The 23,010-nt window shown below is 35.5% G+C and overlaps 3 protein-coding genes across 4 annotated transcripts in view; 1 reads left to right on the top strand and 2 right to left on the bottom strand.

Annotated features, from left to right (window-relative positions):
• The window catches only part of LOC106159186 (uncharacterized), a 29,330-nt gene extending 28,168 nt beyond the window's left edge, over window positions 1-1,162 (bottom strand). Inside the window, exon 1 of the mRNA XM_013535397.2 lies at window positions 533-1,162. Within this exon, the coding sequence (XP_013390851.2) occupies window positions 533-784 (252 nt within the window). The 5' untranslated portion in view covers window positions 785-1,162. The remainder of the gene's footprint in view (window positions 1-532) is intronic.
• A 1,177-nt stretch (window positions 1,163-2,339) lies between these two features.
• On the top strand, window positions 2,340-16,243 carry LOC106178500 (heat shock protein 75 kDa, mitochondrial-like). 2 transcript variants are annotated; one of them, XM_013561707.2, is made up of 18 exons: window positions 2,340-2,528; window positions 3,507-3,695; window positions 6,881-6,963; window positions 8,653-8,802; window positions 9,076-9,147; window positions 9,797-9,963; window positions 10,214-10,323; window positions 10,492-10,565; window positions 10,810-10,969; window positions 11,253-11,366; window positions 13,018-13,087; window positions 13,411-13,558; window positions 13,882-14,009; window positions 14,136-14,326; window positions 14,579-14,664; window positions 15,026-15,171; window positions 15,469-15,541; window positions 15,885-16,243. In XM_013561707.2, exons 1-18 carry the CDS (start codon window positions 2,399-2,401, stop codon window positions 15,984-15,986), a joined length of 2,193 nt encoding a protein of 730 aa, XP_013417161.1. In that variant the 5' UTR covers window positions 2,340-2,398; the 3' UTR covers window positions 15,987-16,243. The 2 variants fall into 2 exon arrangements, with proteins under 2 accessions (XP_013417161.1, XP_013417162.1); XM_013561708.2 differs by having other exon boundaries at window positions 2,359-2,528; window positions 3,510-3,695.
• On the bottom strand, window positions 16,048-22,903 carry LOC106178499 (uncharacterized). The gene is made up of 3 exons (XM_087008048.1): window positions 22,804-22,903; window positions 21,132-21,214; window positions 16,048-20,357 (listed from the first exon to the last, which is right to left on the bottom strand). The coding sequence occupies exons 1-3, from the start codon at window positions 22,862-22,864 to the stop codon at window positions 18,207-18,209; spliced, it is 2,295 nt and encodes a 764-aa protein (XP_086864174.1). The 5' UTR covers window positions 22,865-22,903; the 3' UTR covers window positions 16,048-18,206.
• Between the last annotated feature and the right edge of the window lie 107 nt (window positions 22,904-23,010).

Genomic DNA, 23,010 nt, shown 5'->3' with positions numbered 1-23,010 from the left:
AGAGGGAGAAACAGACAACTTGGGTTCTATCACAGGTTGTATGGCAAAAGATATGTTCTCTGTTTATTGTATGGCTAGGGAAGCAATATGGATGTAGATGCTTGCTTGTCTTCAAATATTCAAAACAATACATTTATCAGAAACACATAAATACAGGACTTGACATAAGTCCTAGAATTTCATGAGTGCCTGGCAAATTTTATTCCAATGACAACATTACACAATAGTAATACTGTGAACATTCTAATTTTTAACTGAAATGTCATACCTGTTAAGGATAAAAAACAACAACAATTCATTTGAAACTAAAATAGATCTGTGTGACCTCAAAACGTACTTTCTAAGTAATGTAAACAAAGTTTGGAGAAGTCTTGTTCAATATCTTGAAGTGATATATGCACAATGTATCTTTAAAATATCCAACTTGATACAATGTATTCGCAGTAACTCTAAAGACCACCCAAGTTCTCTAAACTATTTGCCATATCAATAATATATCTTCTATCGTTATCACTACTTATATCCCACTTACCGTGTTGGCTACTTGTCTACTGCTGTCACTACTATCCCTGGACACACGGGAGTGTTTTGAAGCTTTCTTGGTTCGGCTGTCTAACCACTTCTGGTGATACACTTCAGTGTCTTTGTGGATGTGCTCGGTCAGTTCTTGGAAGTTGTTCTGGTAGCGAGTATAGGTGCCATTTTGATGTCTGCGATAAAACTCGATGCGCCGCCTCAAACGATCCACAACGTCTTTCCTCTTTGGGGGAAAGAAATCCCCCATGCTATCCTGTAAATGCACAATGGTGGACGGGTGAGACCGAGACACAAACGGAAAAGTTCGTGTGTAGTCTCGCTGCTTGGAGGGGGACCCTATACTTGATCAACCAGGGTCGCCTCTAGTCCCAAACAACGACTTAGTCGGGGTCACCAACTGGCCTACTTTGTCCCGTTTACGATTATCTTGGAGCACGAGCGCTCGAGCTTAACTCGTTTATCGAAACACTTAAGTTCCTTCCGTCTCCATCGCTGTGATTGAAACATCTGAAGCCGGTGTGTTTCTTTGTAACTTGCCCACGATTAGTTTTAGCACACAAACTTTGAAGTCTGGATGAATTCACCCTGGACCGAGTAAACTAAGCAGGGCGAGTCAAACTTGCCGGAAAAGGGATGTCAGGTTAGTGGGAAATAGGTCACGCAAGGAAGCCAACCGTGTATCCGTGCGGCTGGTAAGTATTGTCATTTCTTTTTTTTTTCTCTCTCTTCAGATATGTGTAACTTCTTTTTTTAGGTGTACATAGTCAGTTTTATTTTAAGTTTTTGATTTATGTTTTTAGATAGATAAGACAAAAAAAATAAAAAAATAAAAAAACATGTTTCCGAAAAAGTTCACTTCCCAATATTTTTTTTATATTCCTATACATTCGTTGAATAAGAACCGTTAAATGATCTTTTCCGAGAAAATCGCTTATGAAAGGCTACTTGACATTTGAAAGAGACTGAAAAAATGAAAAGATGTTTGTTTTCATTAGTACGATTCAAATAATTCCACGTATGAAATCTTGTTATTGAAACTTTTTTGCTTCAGAGTTACCCGTTAATTTGGTGTTGGGATCTCTGGCAGAAGTCTAGTTGAGATGACGTACAGTGAGAGTGTACCGCTCATCTCCACCCACCATCACTCCCACTGTACTTCTATTGAAGGCCATTGAAAAGAAAAGAAAAAAGGCATAATTTTGCATAATTTTGACTTGCTCCCTTAGTGTCGCTATTTCATGCTACATTGCCATTTAGTCTTATATAGTAAGGAATCAGCAGTAATAAAAAGGCGATATAGTTCTATGACAGTTATGCAGACATTAGGTAATTAACCATTTGATACTTATCTTTGAGGGAAGACATCAATTTTAATTCCTGTGACCCCAGTACTTCGACCCCGTGTAGGCCTACCTTTAATATAACCCCGGTTACGCCGTTATTATGACATAGATGTCACATAGATCTGTACGATCATAATTTTCATTTTTTTCTGACAGTTCTTATGTCTAAATAAATTAACAGTAAGAAGAACGCAAATTAATGTAGCTAGAGCTGGGCAGGCAGATGTCTTAGGTACTGCACCGGAAAATAACGGCACAACAGAACATTTAATCATTTATTCTTGTCCACTTATTAATTAATTTTCAAAATTAAAATCACAAATTTAACATTGGAAATAAAAACCCAATCACCCTTATTCATGTGGTTTATATGTTAAACGATATTATAGAAACACATCTGAAAGTATTTTCAACTTTCAGAAGAGAGAGTTGCTCAAAGTTGACATTACGTTTTTGCAGTGGTGCAACCTGATCCCCCTTTCCATTCAAGTCATAATGCGATAACGAGGCCATCCAATATGGCAGCCTCCATGTGCTCGACATGTCTCAGAAATTCCTACACTAAATTGCTGAATAGAGTCGCATTTAAAACTACACGGAATGTCAGTTTATCAAGTGCATGTCGGATTCATACCCATACACCTTCAGGTAAATTATGTGTTTTATACCAAATGTAGATGTTGTTGTGACTAATGGTAGAAGTTCGAGAATTTTCGCTGTTGTACTGCATGGTGACGTTCCATTACGTTATCCTCTTTGCGACTTGTTAGGAAAATATCCCTAATTTTCTCTCGCTCTGCTTTCATCGTCTTCGAAAGATAATGGTTGATAAAGCAGGGAATACGCCAATTTATGTTAACTTTATTTAGATCGTTAACTTTGTTTGCATCGTTTTCTTTTCACGTTTTTGAGTGATGATTTGCATTCACTTGAAAAGCTGCATCTAAGTGTAACACTTAATCCTGAAGATGGGAAAGGAGAAAGGGGATGGTCGATGTTGATAAATTAATACTTCTTGATGCAAGCTAGTGTCAAATGCTTTACGTAGGTGGTTGTATTTTGATGTGAGAAAGTTTACGCCTTTGCTCTGTACTATTTGCCATAAATATGTACAATTGTTGCTAGGGTTACATGCAAATGGCAGTCCTGCATATTGATTAAGTATACATCTTGTATCCTGCATTGATGTATGAGAAACTGAAATATCTCTTTTGGGCAAAGGGGCAGCACATTTTAAATGGTTATTTGGACTGAAACTACACATCCCCCCTTCAAACCTACACGTGTATGTGCACACACACACATACACATTCACATGTAAAACACACTTCATTGAATTGAGTAATAACAGAAACAAAACAGACCAGATTTTTTGGAGGAACATTTTTTGGAGACTATATTTCCACCTAACCTTGATGTCTGCTGACCTGTCTGGCCTTAACAGCCACTCAAAGTCCTTTCACAGGGCAATGAAAAAGGAGAGCTGGAGTACAGAAATTTTCACTTAAATGGTTATCTGTGTATAATTAAATTGATTGTTCATCAAGGTTGATGATATATATTTGTATGTATGTGTAATAGGAGGGGAAAATTAAAGATGATGAACACTTTTGTAAACTCTTTCAGTAGTTCATGGACCTGGCAGTGCCAGCACTTTGCTGAAATTTAGAGGAAGCTTCAGACAACCCGTGCAGTTTTACTCTTCTCAGTCTACCACAGACCAGAATGAAGACCAAAAAGAAGATATTGCAGAAGAGGGAGCTGAAGAGCAAGAAGAATACCATACAATTATGAAGGGTACGGAGAGAGGGAAAGGTATGTCATTAATTGAAGCTGAACATCAGTTAAAGATTACATTGTATTATATCACAATATTTATACGGTCAGATTAACTATAAGCTTTGCTAATATATATGATAATAGCTTCCTTATAGATTCCTTGTAATATATCCAGATATTTTTAGTTACCTTTGGTTTCAATTGAAATATTTGAATTATTTTATTGATACAGCTGGATTTCAGTTGACGTTATCAGTTCTCAGTCATCAGGGACACCAGTGTTTTTTTATTTTATTTTATTATTTTTTTTAATTGGAATGTATTTGAATAGCATAAAACTTTAGATAGGAAATTGTCCTTGGAAACTGTTAGGATGTGTGCATAATAAAATCTTAAAGGAAGAGTGCAGGGCCAGACCCAGCACTGTTAGTAGTGAGGAAAACTCCACTGTCATTGTTGCCAAACCACATCTACTTCCTGAAATATCTTTTGAAGTCTTTTGAGATTTTATCAAGCTAAGAGGTTATTTCTTATTTAAAAGCTGAACCAGGAAGATTTTGACTGCCAATAGCCCCTCTTTCACTCCCAATGAAACCCATCCAGAATCCTACTTGGATTCTACCAATCACCACTGGAGTGACCATCTACTTGTTTTGTGAAGCACTATATTTTTATAATATTGGTAACCCTGATTGTTTATTGGGAAAACCATTTATGGTGGTTATCTGACTTCATTTTGCATTTGGCCTAATGAAGTTTCTCTTTAAGTGAGTGATAAATTTTAGAATAAGAAATAAAAATTTAACCATTTTTCTTTTTTTTTTATGGCTTTAACAAATTGAAACCTCGACAGATTGCCAATTTAATTTTCTAGCATAAGTTTGACAGTCCACAGGTTATTTTGTTAAGATACTTGTATACCACAGGTTTTGAGATATATACCACAGATTGTGTGCTAATTTCTGTGCAGTGAGCAATCCATCACATATCAGTCTGGCAGCCACCTAACTCTCTCACTTGACCTCAGTTACAAAGCCTTCTGGCAGAGAACCATCCCCTTTTTTATGTGGAGCCAGGAATTGATTGATAAGGGATACTAACTGTCATTGTAAAGACTGCAAAATGCTATTAATCATAAACTGTCAGAAATGGAAAAGTTTTCCCTTGGGTACATGTGTGACTGAACTTGTTTTGTCATTCAGCTACATAGAACACATTTTCAATAACTAAAAGATTTAGGGTATTGCACAAAAAAAGGTCTCCATTCAAAAGAAGCTGATATTGTTTTTCCTAATCTATTACTTTGAAATCATGCTATATTAGTCAATGTTTAAAATGCCTTCTGCTTCTCAAAATGATGAACACTAAATTTCAGTTGTATAGAGCAACCTGTAATGGCAAAGTGTTCCATGAAAAGGATTTTGATTGTCAAAACCAATTCTTAGTGCCAAATGCATTGGTGAAAGTTTTCAGGATTATGCCTGACTTTAGGATTTTCAGTCTTCATTTTGATCATTTAATTTTTCGTATGGCCTAAACGTGATGAGAAATTGCAAGCTACTTTTTTAGGATTTTCAATTTTTACAACTTTCACCCATGCAGATATGAACTTCAACACCATTCATGCAAAACACTGTATCCAGATGAATTTTGCAGGCCATTTCAAGAAGAGCTCATGGTCATCACAATTCACTCCACAGTTTGTATTTATTAGAATTGTGGTACATGCAACTGTGTTGAAAAAATTGTGCTTGAAGCCTTTAGTATCTGCATGATTATGTGCAGCTGTGGATGAGAGATAGAGAGAGACAGAGAGAGAATGCTAGAAAGATAACAGAAATATAGGCATTATGAGTACTTACTATTTTTAAAGTCACTGGTGGTGAGTAGAGCTAGTTACTGTATGTGGTGCCCATATAGCTCTTTTAAGTCTCTTGTCCCATATATTTCCATGCCTTCGAGGCATGGCAAGGCTACAATAAACCAGACTAGCTGTTCACGGTTTTAAAACCCACACTCCATAAAATTCCTAATGTGATTAAGGGCTAGCACTTGTCTTTAACAGTTTCAATGTAACATATCCTTTCTGAGTTTTAAAATAATTGAGATGATTGCTGTGAGGTGTTTTGAAACATGCTCAAATATTTTTGGGGTTTTGAATTTATTGTCCTTATTGAAATATGAATAACATATTAATGGCATACGGTACTCATTTAATAGCTGCAAAGCTAATAGTCTTTCCCACTTCATAGATTAAAATCTATTAAAAAACCCTTAATGAAAGTACCTGAGGTTAATAGTTCTTTCTGAAGTATACATTCTCAGTGACAGGCCAGTCTTTTAGAACTAAATAATTTAAATTAAAAATGAAATAAAGCACCAAATTCAAGTCCAAGAATTCTCTGTGAAAATTCATTTTGGTCGGTAATTCCTGTATAGAATGCCTTTAAATAAGATCACTGAAAATTGGAGTGTATTCAGGAAAGAACTTGGTTTACCCAATTTTGATACAATTTTGATACAAATTACAAGTCTTAAGGGGCCCGCACACGGTGAGCATTCGGCGCGTGCCACTTGTGCTGCGCCAGATGCTCGCACTTCTCAGCGCCCTGCAAACGATGCGCTCTTTGCTCAGCAGAGATGCCTCCCGGCCTGCCCCTATCGGACGCACCGCGAACTGTGGGATCATGTGATTAAGGAAACATTACATATTTTTTTTTTCTGAAAGTAATGGCAAATGGTGACCACGTTAATCAATCAGACTAACTATAACTGAGTACATTTTTGTTTACTTCGCTGGAGGCTGCCATTTTTCTTTGTTTCCGGCTACCGGCACATGCGCATTGTTGGCATGGCGTGAGCAATCGGCGCTTGCACCCCGCACACGCTGAGACATTTGCCTCAAGGGACCAAAAATATCAAACACGTGAGAGAGGCAGCTGCGCAAGGCAAAAATCTCACCAAAATAGCCCCGCACACGATGAGGAAATGGCGCAGCGCAAGTGGCGCGCGCCAAATGCTCACTGTGTGCGGGCCCGTTTATTGTTGGAGGCCCTACCTATTTATCTCTTCCATCTAAATATTATCAAATATAGATATAAAAGCATTCAGTGAACTTTGTTAAGTAGAAATCCCTTCAAAATAAAAGTGTAAGGAAGTGATCTTATTATATATTACATGCATCCTTAAATACTGACATGTTTTTCTTTCTGTTATTTCAGGACCTAGTTCAAGTCATGAGTTTCAAGCTGAGACGAGGAAACTGCTAGATATCGTAGCAAGATCTCTCTACTCTGAAAAAGAGGTAAGAAAAGTTGCCTATATCCTGTAGATGAAAAGGTACTCTTTGTAGAAAAGGCTTTCTACAAAATCATAAAATTGCAAGATATGGCAATGAATTTTGACGAGGAGAGGATGTGATGATGAGGACTAAAATAGGAAAATTTTCGAAAATGCATTTAGGTGCACTGACAAGTTGGGAGTTGGTCTGGAACTTTTTTCTACAAAAGTTTAAACTACCAGGTATTCCTGAAATTTTTATTTTTAATTATTAGTGAAAGGCTCAGTATATGTCACATTTTGATAATTTATTATTAAAGTAATACAAGGATCATAATAAAGACAAGATCTTAGAGATATTACAAAAATATCTCTTGTATGGCAAGTGACTGGAAAAAAAAAACTTTTTTTTTATTTTTTAATGAAATACATGCCAGAATACAGGTGCAGCATGAAATCTTTGTATAATACAAGATTAAGGAAAGATTAAATATGGGTATAACTATTGTCATCAAGAATACGATTCTTTAAATTAAAGAATAATTTCAGAAAATTTATGTGAATTATATTGGAAGTTGCCAGAGACTTATAGGCTTGATTGTTTATTTTGAAGTGGACCATGTACTTCATTTTTGTTTCTCCTTTTCATTTGACCCTCCATTGGGTTGCCATCTTTTGTTTTTCAAATAAACATGCTGGGGCACATCTTCCTTAACTCTTTTTTTTCTTTTAAATTAAGGTTTAAAAAAAAATAGCAATAGTGGGAGTCTGCTTAAAAAAATTACTAAGGAGATATTCTGGAAGGTTTCCATGTTGCCAATCTTTGTGAGCATCTCTTTAGTATGACTTGAAAAGACACCTGCTGGGGGAAGAAGAATCTTGTGAATCTTGTAGACAATAAAAAAGCATTTAAGTTTTTAAAAAAAGAAATGCCGTGATGTTTTTCCAGATTTTCTTCTCAACCTATTACACCTAATGGTTGAACAAAGAGTAATTTGATCTTCGTCAATAAAGCCAACTTATGAATTCAGCTATCTGAAAAAGCATGATAATTCATGCACAATGCTTGTAGGTGTACATTTTCAGACATGCAATTATTTCCAGATGTGTGTCTCATTTTCCTCTAAAACAAAGGCTTAGGTCTAATAGGTAATTAGTTGTATCAAATGTAAATCAATATGTTCTGATAGAGCTTGACTCTGGGAGCATACGGGTGTGTAATTTGATTTCTTCATTTCATCTAGTTGTCTTGATGACATTATAATAGTAGACTTATGTTATCACCTGTTTATGACAACATGTAATATGTGGTTAAAGAGGCCACAAAGTGTCTGGAAGGGCTCTCATGGAGAGGAGAAAATAAATCGTATTTATAGATATAGTGAACTTCTGTATATACATGAATTTGTGGCCTGCAATTTGACAAAAGACAACCAGCAAAGTATCCGTGAACCCACACTTGACTTTTTTCTATTTCTTAGACTTATGTCTATCCCTTACTATTTCCATTACTTAGAAACGATTTGAATTAGAATGGTGCAGTGATTGTCTAAATTTGTTACTGTTGTAAAGTACTAAGTATGTGCAATAGATTGCTTTCGTTGCGACAAAAATAAAAATTGCTCAAATCCGGTAAGTGACAGTAACCCAATATATTTTTTGTTGTCTCACAGTATTGCCTTATTTTTCACTGCCATTATGTTGTATTGCACAGGTGTTTATCAGAGAACTTGTATCCAATGGCAGTGATGCTTTAGAAAAGTTGCGCTACATGCAGATGACTGATGCTGAGATTTCTGATCCAGACTTGCCATTGGAAATTGATATTGAAGTTGATGCTAGCAAGAAGACATTTACAATACAGGTAAAGAATCTTTACTTTTTTTTAAAAAAATGCAACTGGATATAATATTTAACTCATTCTTTTCTGAATGTCATTCCAAAAGTGTTAAAGTGCTGATGGTGATTTCATACAATATATTAAATTTCTATGTGATGATTACTTAAAAGAAATTCTCCGATTTATTTCTTTTCCGTGGAGTGTAGCAGAGTTGCATAATTATATTTTTCAAACAGTACTTCCATTATTTTTCACTGTTTTCCTGTCGTCTGCTTCACATTGATTCTCTTATTTCAGGACACTGGCATAGGTATGACTAAGGAGGAGATGATAGAGCACCTTGGGACAATTGCCAAGTCGGGATCCAAGGTAAGACTGTTGGTAGTGTTATGAGGATAAGGGAAAAAAATTAAAACTATCAGGAAAAATTCTTGGGCTGTCATATTTACGTGAGTTTTAAGGTCATTGTGTAAAACTAAGTTAAGCAAGTTTCACTGAATAAACTGAAAGGCTTGGGATACTGATTGATCAGGCCTGTACTTGCCCAACAAGAAAAAAAAACAGGAAGGGGGTGGTCTTTCTAAAAAGTGTTTTTTTATCACCTATTTGACCTAACTTGAAAAATGACATCAAATTTTGGTTCAAAGTGGATCTTTTTTCAGCCAAAAGTGTTACCCCCCCCCCCCCCTTCCACCTTTGGGTTTTGATGAGTCAAGCTTGTATTACTTTATACTTCTGTACAAAGAAAAATAAAAATAAATTCATAATCATTCTATCATAGCTCTTCACAATTTATGTAACCCCATTATATAACTTCAGTTTTTGTTAAATTTGGTTTGGTATGGTGTTAATTGATGGCACAATTTTGAAACCTTCTCTGTCAAGTCTTCATTTTATCTTATGAAATGCCCCTTCAGAAGGCAAGTGCACCTTTTGTAATGTGTCGGTATTAGTCTTTAAAGATATTGATATCTGTTCATTTAAGACCAATTTAATTGTGTTTAATCGTTCCTTTCAGGCATTCCTGAGTGAGCTATCCAAGGCGTCAGAGGCCAGTGCAAAGAGCAGTATCATTGGTCAGTTTGGAGTGGGTTTCTACTCTAGCTTCATGGTCTCAGACAAGGTGGAAGTCTTCTCCAAGTCATACAAACCTGGTTCTGTGGGGCACAAGTGGACATCTGATGGGTATGGTATTTATTTATTTATTGTGTAAATTTACGGGATCATGACTTTGTAGCCAATAATGACTAAGTTACATAGAACCGCTTTTTTTTTAAAAGAACAATTTTTGAAATGTATTTTTAAAAGTCACTCTGAAACTTTGCTTTAGAGTAGAATATGAGATGGATGTGTTATGACTGTTGGATTGAATTTGAACATATTTGCCCTATGAATGTGGTGTTGCTGTAATTGTTGTGTTCTTGCACTATTGCAGACAAGGAAAATTTGAGATTTCTGAAGCAGAAAATGTCCAGAGAGGCACAAAGATAGTCCTTCACCTCAAAATGGATAGCCATGAGTTCTGCCAAGAGGATGTAATCAAAGGTAGGCGGAGTATTAATTAGCAAAGGACTTCTAAATGATGCCTAGAAAGTTATGTTGGCTGCCAGATATTGTAGCCAGATATTAATGATATCATCTTGATTTTTTATCTTTCGTGTGTAAAAATTTGTAATTAAAAAGTTTGCACTCATGTTTGTTTTGTCTATTTAGATGTGACTAAAAAGTACAGTAATTTTGTGGGTGCCCCAATTTATGTGGGAGGCAAGAAAGCCAATACCATACAGGTGAGTAAAAACATGAACAATATATTTATATATATATATGTTACAGCAAAACTATTGCTGAACAGAAAGAAGATAGAGTTATCCAGCATAAAGTCCTTCAGCATAACTAACTGTTAGTAACTGCCAGTCTGAATATTTCGCCGTTTAGATATGCTCATAGCCTGTCTGATCTTGTTGAATGAAAAAGAAAGAAAGAAAGTGATCCCAAGTTGAAGTGACTCTGAAGTGACTTGTTTAATTCCAGCCCCTGTGGATGCTAGATCCAAAAGATGTCACGGAGGACATGCATGAAGAATTCTACAGGTTTATCAGCAAGTCCTATGACCGACCCAAGTACACATTACAGTATAAGGCTGATGCTCCCCTGAATATAAGAGCATTGTTCTATGTCCCAGATGCTCCAAGTAAGTTTTAGCTAATTATATATAATTAGAATGATCACAACACCAACAACGAGTATGTAAATGTGTGATATCAGGGAATGTACACAGCAATACAAATTAGGTGTGAAAATCTAAGGGGGAGTCGGGAGGGATATTTTTCCTTTTAGAACTGCTTCTCACATCCCCGGATACCTTCTCCTTTCATTTTAATATGTTAAGTTGATGAAGAATTTGATAACTGCTGTTGTGTTATACAGTGGTAACATAGTCACCATAGTTTGCATGTGTCCTCTCAATTTTCTAGTGGCTTGGGAGATGAGTCGCGAGCTGGATGCTGGTGTCATGCTGTACAGTCGCAAGGTGATGATCATGAACCAGGCGAAGGGTGTGATGCCAAAGTGGCTGCGATTTTTACGAGGTATGGGCACAGATAAAGGCTTAAGTAAACGGCAGACAGACAGACAGATGGACAGGCACGAGGGATCAAATGACAGTGAGGCTCTCAGACAAGTGATGAAATAGTAAAAGAAAAAATAGAAATGAAAAACAAATTCATGACGGGTAGAATAGGCAGTGTTTACATGGGATTTCAGAAATATTTAGTTTAATAATAAAAATTCCATACTTATATTGATATTGCCTTACCCATATCAAACAAAAAGTTTGCTGCCTGCTTTAGAATATTTGAGATAAATTTATTTGATAATTAAATTAAAATCCTATAAGCTAAATTGTGTTGCTGTTGACCTTGTTTCTGGTGTAAATAGACAAAAGCTGTCTGTCTGCCATGCTGTGATGTAAGTTCATGTAACATGATGTGTTAACTCAGTTACCTTACCTCTTTAAACCTCTGGTGACTCGTGATGTAAACTCATGCAATTAGTCAGAATGATGTCAGAGAAAGCCAAGTTAACATAGTGCACTGTATCAGGCAATGTGGTTTTTCGTTGAGAAATCATATATATTGATAAAAGACAAAAATGATTAAAAATTAATTTGATACAATTTCTTTCAAACTGTCTGTTGATGGGATATAATACTTTCATCTCAGAAAAGTTAATTTGGCAACCTTTAAATTTGTTAAGATTAAGTTAGATTATCATGTAGAGTTGCTATAATAGCACTTTTAGGACATACAAGGGCTTATACCGAGATTTTGCTTACTTGAAAAAGGGAGACGCATTTACCACCAGTCAATTAAAATCAAGATGAATTGTAAAAAAAAATGGTATTTTTTTGTTTGCCGTGGACAAAAAATGTATTTAGTTTTCAACAACCTGATGCACAGAAGAAATGGTTGCCATCTGTGCAAAAATTAGCTTCCATATTATGCACAATTAAAGATAAAAGCGCAAGCTTAATGAGAAACATGTTGGAACATCCATCTGTCAGTCATTTAGCTGCAGCTGAGGACAAACCCTCTTTAATTGCTTATTAATAAAAGTGAGTTCATTTGTGTTCAGTTTCATCATAAATGCCAAGTCTATTGAATTAATATAACTGTTGTTATTTTTTTAGATAAAAAGTTTAACTTGACATAATAACAATAATAATAATAAATTTAGTTGATAAACTGTGGTAGAAGAGTTTGGGGAGAGGAATGTCCCATTTGTCTGAAACCCTGGATTTCCCAGGCCAGTAAGATCTAGAATACACAAACTATACAGTGCTAGCGTATCTGGTGCCAGTTGAATACAATTGTGATAGATTATCTTAGTTTTCCAACTTCATCCATACTTTAAGGTAGATACCAATATCGTCAATAAAATGGACAAACTGTCACATTACATTTTAAGTTGGAAGCAATTGTTTTCAATTTGAATTTATTACCATGATGACTTTTATTTTAATAGCCCCCCCCTCAAAAAAAAAAGAAAAAGAAAAGAAAAAGAAAAAAACTTCTTTAGGTTTTTTTTTATCTCATTGAAAAAACATGTGTTTCTGTTTGTAGATACTTGATGTTTGTTTTCAAGACAGCATAATTAGAGAAAAGATTTTCATATCCTTGAAGTATTTAATGTTTATTAATGAGGACCATAATCATTAAACGTTTGCTTTCATGCTTTCAGGTGTGGTGGACAGTGAGGACATCCCTCTCAACCTGAGCAGAGAACTTCTTCAAGACAGTGCACTCATCAGGTAAGACCAACCAGGACTCCACCTAGTGAATAAACTTAAAATACAGCAGGCTACAGATTTTTTTATATGGAAATACGTGGTCTCTCAATTTAGTAACTCAAATTAATTATATTTCATTTGTTCCAGGGACAAGACTAAAGGAGTAGATGTATGTCACTTGATCACTGGATTTCAAGATTATTACCATGCTTAAAAGAAAGATTTTCAACTACTAGATTAACATGGCATTAGGATTTTATCTTATAGATATTTAAGAACATGACCAAGAGGATGGCCATAAGTAACTGTCATATTAATTTGCTTTTATCTTTTAAACTTTCCAGGAAACTAAGAACTGTGCTTACCAATAGACTGGTGCGTTATTTTCTGGAACAAGCCAAAAAAGATCCTGAAAAGTACAAGGAATTTTACAAGGACTATGGCATGTATTTTATAGAGGGTATTCTTAACACCCAGGATCAACAGGAGAGGGTACGGACATCATTTATAAAGAACAACTTATTGATTGAAGTAATAACATATTAAGTACTGCATAGCTCAAGATTTATGATCCATGTAGTTGTAGTGTTTTCAAGTCTTCTTCATTTCCCAAATGATTTTTATAATTGAATTAAGTTAATTTATGCTGTGCTAGATTTCAATAATCTCATTTATCTGTTAAAAGTTTTGCCTGATTACAATTTGATTCAGTTATTGGCAACAAATTTTGGGGTAATTTTGTAAAAAAAAAAATAAAATAAACAGATTTTGTCAGCAAACAATATCATCATGTAAAGCTTGTTTATCTGTTTCAGGAAGACATAGCCCGACTGCTGCGGTTTGAATCATCCACTAAGCACCCTGGAGAGACCACGAGTCTGTCAGAGTATGCGGAAAGAATGGAAGCTGGTGCGAGGACCATTTACTACTTCCATGCTCCGAGGTAACAACTATGTGATACTTAATGCTTCTGTATAAATATCGTTTTTTTTAATGGTACTGAGAGCAATCGACAAGAAATTATTGCACTTTGACATGAATTAAATTTCAATGCTGTGTTAAATTTCAGCCGTGAGCTTGCAGAAACATCTCCATACTTTGAAGCGGTCAAGGAGAAGGGCCATGAAGTCCTCTTCTGTTTCAATCCTTATGATGAGCTGGTGCTTCTGACTCTGCAACAGTTTGACAAGAAGAATCTCCGATCGATTGAGACGGAAATGGCAGCAGATCAAACAGGGACAGACAAAATCGATAGTTCAGGTATGTTGTCAAGAAAATAACTAGAAAATCGTTCTGTGACCTAATAAGATTTTTCTCTTGATTCAGAGATTTTTTAAAACTAATGTGAAATAATAATTTGTGTTCAAATGAATTCGATAGATATTTAGGGAGATGCTGATTGTTGAACATAATTGTGATATTAAAAATATTTATAAAATGAGAAATTATGATTCAGAAGATCTGATAAGTCAGTAATTATTCAAGCTTACATTTTTTGGGGGGGGTGAGCAGATGCAGACAGTTTGAAGCAGGAAGAGGCGGATGCTCTGATAAGCTGGATAACAGCAAGAATGGGACAAAAGATTGTGAAAGCCAAGGTATGATAGTACTATTATTTTTATAGTGCTTGAAAAAATTGTATGCCAAGGTGATGGTGTATGAAATTACTGTAGGCAGATAATAGTTGAAGCTTTTGCACTGAACAGATTCCAGTAAAAGCAAACTTCATTTACATGAAGTATGAGTGGCTGCTGCTATTCCATTGGATTATCAAAACAGTAACGATTTGTCTGTGTAACAAGACTGGTGCTGTTGAAAACTAGCCATGGACCTCCATATGCTTGGCGCTTTGAAAATGGGACTTAATAATAGTGCCTGGGTGAACGAAAGTACATGTTATTCAAGAGTTGAAGTGGTCAAGAAGGATATTGTAATAGTCTGATGTATGTGTCGTTCCAGATCACAAATCGCCTGGTTTCCCATCCAGCAGTGATTTCTGTCATGGAGATGGGAGCTGCGCGCCATCTTTTGAAAACCAGCTTACTTGGGCGCTCAGATGAAGACAAATACCGTTTGCTGCAAGCAACTCTAGAAATTAACCCAAAGTATGCACAACAACTTGTCAACAAGGAACAATAAAAAGGGATTAATAAATCTGTAGAAAGCTTAGATTAAATTTTGAAGTCATTTGTGTAACAGTTGGATCTTTTTAGTAATAGAATATGCAGTTTTAGGTTTGTACCATGTACTTTGTGCTTGTTGTACAATTTGGATTCATTTTATGATAAATGACCTCAATTGATAAATCTTTTCTTGAGAGTTCAAAGTAATTTCAATAATTTAGATCCACAGGTATTCTTTGTATTATAAGTCTTTAAGAATAATAATCCCTGCTTTTCCAGACATCCTATTATCAGAAAACTTTCCACACTGAAAGACTCAAACCCAGACTTGGCTAATCTTCTAGCAGATCAGGTAGGTGGAAAAATTAGGGTCATTTTGCATAGAATCGGTGTTTGGTATTTGCTTTCTGTTTTAATAGTACATATTGGTGAATGGTTATGAATGGGTGCCAGGTAATGCATTCAACGCCATTCAGTTTTCCATTGGCAGTCTAAATACTTCCGAAACATCCTTATCATGTGCACTGCATCAAATTGTCCATTGGAGAAGCTTTTTTAAATTCAAATGTGATGAATCTGTGATTTTATTAAGATTAGTTAACTAGTTTTTTAATTGAATAAGAATTCAGCAAATATGTTATGTGTCCTTATAGTGGAGCAGGTGTGGGGACTTTTGAGTGTTGCTTGTCTTGCAGATATTTGACAATGCCCTGGTGGCTGCCGGTCTGGTAGATGATCCCAGGTCTATGCTTGGAAGATTGAATCAACTCCTGGAGAAAGCATTGGAAAAACATTAACAAAGGCAGATGTCACAAACTGTTTTTAAACTATACATAAGTAAAGCATCTACTGAACAGATTTTTTTTTTGTGAGACAGCAATTTACTCGTTCATTTTATTTCAGACAAAAGAAAAAAATCCAATCAGTGGTCTGTTTTATACATGGGTAGTTCAAAATTATGAATAGTTATTTGTGGATTGACTGTCACCCATGCTCATGTAAATCAAATTATTGTCCAGTACAGTTGTGTCAATGGCTCATGTATGTGAAGCAAGAGGAAACTCATACTGGCATAGGCAGGAATTGTGTAAGGGGGATCGTTTTAAGTACTGGTTGCATGTCATGTGATTGGATATCAACATGTGTTAACATTATGATATAAATTACTTTTATTTATTCATTTTTTTTTGGGGGGGGATATTTAAAATTCAAACATTAAGCTGCTATATATTATCCTATGTTGACAATATATCTAGTTCAGTTTGTGCTTCATTAGTTATCAAACTCGATCGATTTCAACACATAAGGTTTGTCCCTGTGAACCTGTGTAGGTTTTTGAGTATCTTTTTCAAAGTTAATTATACTCATAAAAACTATGAAAAGATGAACTGGTTATTTTACATTTCGTATGGTAAATGTATCTTGGTAAATGTTTCTTTCACAGATGAAGCAAACCCCACAACTGATAACAGCACCGGTTGACACACACTATTTGATATAGTACTGAACAAATATGTAGGTTTCATTAATGTTTCTCACTTCTGATGACTTTTATTCTTTTGTAAATGTTACATCTAAAAAAAATGGAGTAAAATGTACTAAAAGCACAAATAAAGCCATTATACTGCTTACATAACATTGCACTTTTGACATTTAGTACAATTTAAAAGAATAAAAAATTTGAACATGAATGTAAGTTTGTACAAAAAATATTCTTAATACGAAATACCTTGCAATATGAATATGCACACTCATTAATATTGACTAGTATTTAAAAAAAAACAAAAAAAAAACGTAAGCTACTGTACCGTTGTAATGGTAATTAATAGTATAACTATTTCTACTACAAGTGTTATATGCTATATGTACTGGCACTGCTGCTGCAATTGTGGTTCCACCCCTGACCTCAATATATGTGTACAGACTAGCATCTGCTTTGCACCAGTGATTTGCAAGGGCAGATTGAGACCATCTTCTAGGTCTTCCGGAAGACGATTAGATTTTCAAGTTTACATTGACGGGTATCCATTTTTTTTCTATCGAATGATGATTAAAAATGGAGGATGGATCCATGAAGATAAATTGGAAGACTGTCAGAAAATATCTCTGGATGCGCCCTTAATTTGCAACTTGGTATTCCACCATCTTTCATCAGTAGAAAACTAGGGAATAAACACCCCGATTGACATGGTATCAATTGAGGGTGTTTACAGTTTTGCCAAGGGCAATTTTACTTTCAACTGCCAAACCAACATATATCAAATACTAAATGTTGATTAAAAATACTAAGACTGAACAAATTAATTTGACATTATCATCTGTATAAAAATAATTGTAATTATCTTTGACTGAACAAAATAGAATCAAATCTACAATCCTTTTCATAGTCGCTCATATTTCTTTCTTTGTAAAAAATACAATTTTCAAATTCTTATCTCCAAGAAATGACTTCTGGGTATGAACATAAATGTTACAGCCCATCTGATGTTTCCATCAATAATAAAAACTGTATTTCCAATTAATTAACTTACTAGCCATAAGTCTACGTATATTTACAAAAATTGCACTACATCAGTGCCTTACTATTTAATTAAAAAACAATTACACAATTATGTATTATGGCTATTCCTGCTAAATCAAATTTTCCTTTAAGAAAAAAGCAGCTTCAACCTACTTGTAAACTGTTGCTCAACCCACCCCTGCAGTTGAATTCAATGTTTTAACATGATTTAAAAATACCCTTTTTAAATAAATAAAAAAAAAAAAATTAGTTCTAAATGGGTAGCCAGTCACTTACACTGCCATATCTTCCTGTATAGTTCAGAAAACCTATCACTGTCAGGTATTTGAATTATTTTAGGTTTGAATTTGGAAAGTTAAGTTCTTTTAACATATAATATATAACTTTGGAACATCTTCAAATGCTGGTAGTACATCCTTGAGCAGTTTAAATAAAAATCAATTGACTCACAGCAGAAAAATTAAAAAAATGTTTCAGTATAAAAAGGCAAACTCGATCAAATTTGTGTTTCTGCTTCTCCTTCACTATTTTGTGCTACTTTTGTCGTTTCCTTGTGGATTTTTCTTTTCACAGCCTCCAGGGGGACCATCTTGTAAATGCCACCTGCTGTTGAAACGATGCACACTCCTTTCTTCCTGCACCCCAGGTATGTCTCTTTGTACATCTCACCCATTTCTATCTTCTTTCCCTTATCAACATCTCTCTTTTCTATCATTTTAATGTTCTTTGTATGATAGTCTCTGTAAGGCATGGGCACATTTTTGTCCTTATTTCGGTTACAAAAACCAAGATATCTGTGACGCATAACCTTTTTTGATTTGTGTACACAAAAATAATACAGAAACATTAGACCCAGACCCAGAAAAAGTCCCAGCAGACAGGCACCCATTATGAAGTAGTAGTGTTTGTCTGTGTTGTGCTTGTTTCTTGCCATGGGAAAAAGCAATAACATTATGGTTTCCACAGTGAAAAAGAGGTAATAAATCACCATGTCCGCAGACAGAAGAAGAGAGGGGGATTCCCATGTTGGATACATATCATGAAAATAAAGGAAAATATTCAACACACTGTTGATGATTATCATCAAAAAATGTTGCCATTTTTCCTGAACAGATACAGTCTCATCCATTAATTTAAAAACTCCAAAGTGAACTCTGTTGTACGTCAGCCAGATCACAGAGAGAAAAAAATGTGTCAATACCACAGCAAGAATGACAAAAGTAAATGTTGAGGCAAAGTACACGAGAGACAGGAAACGTGCTCCCAGGAGCAAAGCTTTGTACAGAAAAACCAGCACAGTCTGTGAAATCTCCATGCGGTTTGGAGCACGATACCTTTGTGTATGCTCAAAGCACCCATTTGTCTTGGCCAGTCTTTCAAACTGCACAATGCCCCACACAAATGAAAGGAAAGAAACAACAGCAACTACTATTTGAATAGTCTCAACATTATCATGGTACCGCATCATGATGAAAAGATTGATAAGAAGCTGTGGTGCAGCCTCAAGCAAACTTTCTAAAAGTTTAATACGGGCAACATAAAAATCAGAGGTAATACTCATCTCCACTAGGTTGATTTCTCTTTGTGTATTTGGAACATCTATACCTTCATCTTGGACAACGTTTTCTATAATATCCAAATCCTTTGGAATACTCTTTCCTGGGACATTGACAAAAAACCCTGCATGATCCACTCCATCTGGTATGTCTTCTTCCATCTTGGGAGGAATGTAAGGAGACTTGAAAAATCCAGCAGCTTCATCAATGTAAGTGATTTCCTCATCTTCCTCGTCACTTTCATCCCTCCCAGCTCCAGTACTTGTGTAATCTTTACCAGCAACTTCGGAAGCATGACCACCATCATGTTTTGCTTTTCCTGTGTCCAAATCATCCAAAGGAATTTCGCCACCCATTAATCTATCAGTCTCTACATTTTCTTCGACTTCATTCTCTGTTATTGGTAAACTATCACTTCCACTACCCCTGGTGTCGCCATCGCAATTTTTATGTGCTTCCCTGTCAGTCGAAACCGCCAAAGACACAGCTGTTGGAATTCTAGCAGACAGCCCCCTGCTGGCCTCTCTGTTCCATTTTTTAATTTCCTCTAAATTCTCCTCCACTTGTTCTCTCTTCTTACAACAGCTAAGAGCCATGCAGAACAATTTCATCTTATGTGAAGTCTGTTTAAGCAGTGTATAGCCTATATAGAGCTGTGGTAAGGGGAAATCTAGTAACAGGTAGCACAATCTTTTGCAGTTTTTCTTCACTTTTGTCATCCTGTTTGAAGACTGAGATTCAGTGGCTTCTTCCTCGCTCCCAAATCTGATCTGGTTGTTGACAATGGCAGCCACAAGCATAGACAACATCATGAAAGCAGCACTGAGACCTAATGCTATCATATAGCCACGCCTGTGCAGGAATGTCACCATGTAGTAAATATCCAGGCCTATGTCTAGATATATGAAGGAGGTTGAGAGCAGGTAGACTGCCAGGTTAACAAAGAAGATCAGACTAAATTTCAGCCTCGTTCTGTTGGGTTCTGGTATACAGTGGCAACACCTGGCCCAGGTGACACATGTGCAGCAGTCCAATGGGTCCCCTTCTTCAAAATCATCTTCATACTTCTGCCCATCAAATACATCATGGTGCTGGAATAGAAGACAGAATGAAAGTGTTATATTTATCTAAATATAAGACCTGGCCTCGTAACTCAAAAGCATCCCGTATTGCGAATAGCGATATCACAAAGAGGCTACAATGCATTATATGGGGTTAGTATAGGCGAGTTATGGAAGCGAGAAGCTTGCATTTGGTCGCAATGTGCGATGCTTTCGAGTTATGGGTCCCAGTTCTTCTTTGTGACATTTTTTAAATTATTTTTATTACTGAAACACAGGATACTTTAAGGCAAATATTACAAAGTTGGATTGCCCTACATAGAAGGATAGTTTCATTGAGAAAGAGCCTTATATCAATGCAGAACTGCATAAATAGGTAAAAACAATCAATCAATTCAAAGCAAATAGATTTATTAGTAAAATAATATTATGGAAATATGAGCTTGGTCAAATTTAGTTTCTGTTTCCCTTTTACAATACTTTTCCATTGGGGTCTAATGTCAGGTTTATGTCCAAAAAACTTAATCCAACCACATTGTTAGGGTTCTTCACAACATTTACTAGTGCAGATTAAATAGCTTATCTTTGAATCAGATAATGTTGTTCAATAACAAAATTCTCTTTAAAAAGTTTCAACAAAAGAAAAATATACTTGCCATAATAGAATATGAAATACTTTCCATGGGTTTACTGTTTTTTTATATCTGAGTGATGATCATTGATCACAATGTTCATATTTACATAAATTTTGCACATTTTATCTGACTCCATATTGAGCACTGAAAAAATACAACTTCAACTCACAGATTCAGGTTTGTCATTGACAGATATCAGAGCCTCATTTGGTTCAGCTTCCTTGGTCAGGACCTCTTCCTCCACTGCATTTTCTGTTGATAAAGAACAAGATAAAAAATTATCATTGTTATCATACATTATGTTATTCATAATGACTAGCTTCATGTACAATTTTTATCAGCAGCACTATCAGGGACATAACCAGACATACACATGGATGCACTGTGCCTACAATTTTCTGGGCCAACCATGATATTAATCTCTATAAATTTAGTGTATTTTTCACAGAATATAATTCAAAATCCCATTCAATAGTAACTTTAAGTCACCTGCATGTACCCCCTCTGTATAAATTGTATACACACCATTGTTCTGACACCCCGTCTCATTTGCTTTCACAGGACTGAGGTAAACAAACTAGTTACCTTTGGAAGTCCTATCTTAATCGTCCATCAAGTTGTCTTAAGTGTATTGAACACACTCTGGCTGGTGATTTTTATCTCAGGTAAAAATCTACCTGTGCGTTATTTTCAAAGAGCAGCTTCAGCAAACCTGGGGGCACTAGATAAAATCTGGACATTGCGCTTAATAAGAAGCCAGAGAAACAAAGGGATCCTTTTCTTGCAGAGCTTCAAAGAATTTTGACACAGACCAACAGGGTGACATGGGCAATTTTCACAAACAAATATTTAAAAGTAGATATATCAGAGCTCTGTACTGTCATATAATATTGGTTGATTTTGGGAGCCATGCACCTGCACGTAAGCCGGATGATACAATATATATAAGTTGAACTGTTGGTAAATAGATCATTAAGCTGACCATGGTTATCAAGAAGTGGACAACAAATTAATACTGCAACGATAAACTGCTCTTCGGATTCTTTTCTGACAACTCCTGATAACTAGCACAAACCACATCGAGCGACAGTACTGCACCATTATTCAGAATTTAGCTCGATACAAGCAAGCATTGTTTGCAGTTCGTACAGTGCCCAAGGTTCATATATGTCAGTAAGCGTCTACTTATATAACCAAACCATTCTGGGTGCAATAATATACTGGAACCTTATTAAAATGCAGTAATATTTTCAATTTAAAGTGATGATTTTATAACCAGTGAAAATGATTTTATAACTAGTGAAAAATAAGCTATAATATTTGACATATACTGATTTATCTGTTTCATATGTTTCAAAAGTCTACATAAATTGCACCAAGGAATTTTGAAAATCTGTGCGTACAATTTTAAAAGGTCTGGTTATGCCCCTGACTATTTAAGGTAAACTGTTTATATTTTGAACATAGGAATGGACATTTTTTCTCACATTTATCTAAAATCAAGAAACAGAGAGTGACTTTTCTGTCAATAAATGATCTACCAATGTTAAGGTGGATGTATTGTTTAGCAATGTCAACTAGCACTGGTGTGTTAACTAGTGTGGTACAAGTATTGGACAAGCATGAAGTTTCTAAGGTTTCTGATATGTCTATGTATACTACTTATCAAAAACCCTTATAGGAGTGCTAACACTGTAGTAACACACAAAACGTCATGCTAGCATGGACTCATCATTGACAGTGTATTAAAATTTTAACTTTTTACCATTTTTATCATTCTATTATTGTATATGTAAGTTAATAAGCTCATTTTTCAGCATTTTTAAGTATATAATTATTACCAGTGAAGCTTTCTTGTTTGCTGTTTTGCACAGAGCCACCAAAGTCTCCCTCTCCATTCATCACTGCTTCTCAGTCAACACGCCCAACACTCCTCTGAAATCAAAATGGAAAGTCTTTGAAAACTGCATCATCTCTAGGATTACCCCTGACTACATATAATGTTAGTTGTGGTCCTTATTAATGCTGCAGCGTCGTTAGTGCTTAGG

This window comes from Lingula anatina, chromosome 3 (assembly GCF_051362555.1).
Source record: "Lingula anatina isolate TDL-2025a chromosome 3, LinAna3.0, whole genome shotgun sequence".
In the NCBI taxonomy this organism is placed as follows: domain Eukaryota; kingdom Metazoa; phylum Brachiopoda; class Lingulata; order Lingulida; family Lingulidae; genus Lingula; species Lingula anatina.
This window is presented reverse-complemented; position numbering and strand designations above follow the sequence as displayed.

Excerpts from the sequence above, each read along its gene's own strand:
- LOC106178499 (XM_087008048.1), bottom strand. The coding sequence starts at position 22,864 with ATGAATGGAGAGGGAGACTTTGGTGGCTCTGTGCAAAACAGCAAACAA. Across the intron at positions 21,215-22,803 it reads CAAACAAGAAAGCTTCACTG|AAAATGCAGTGGAGGAAGAG; the intron begins GTAATAATTATA and ends CTTTATCAACAG. Across the intron at positions 20,358-21,131 it reads TCAATGACAAACCTGAATCT|CACCATGATGTATTTGATGG; the intron begins GTGAGTTGAAGT and ends CTTCTATTCCAG.
- LOC106178500 (XM_013561707.2), top strand. The coding sequence starts at position 2,399 with ATGGCAGCCTCCATGTGCTCGACATGTCTCAGAAATTCCTACACTAAA. Across the intron at positions 11,367-13,017 it reads GTGGCTGCGATTTTTACGAG|GTGTGGTGGACAGTGAGGAC; the intron begins GTATGGGCACAG and ends TCATGCTTTCAG. Across the intron at positions 13,088-13,410 it reads CAAGACAGTGCACTCATCAG|GAAACTAAGAACTGTGCTTA; the intron begins GTAAGACCAACC and ends TAAACTTTCCAG.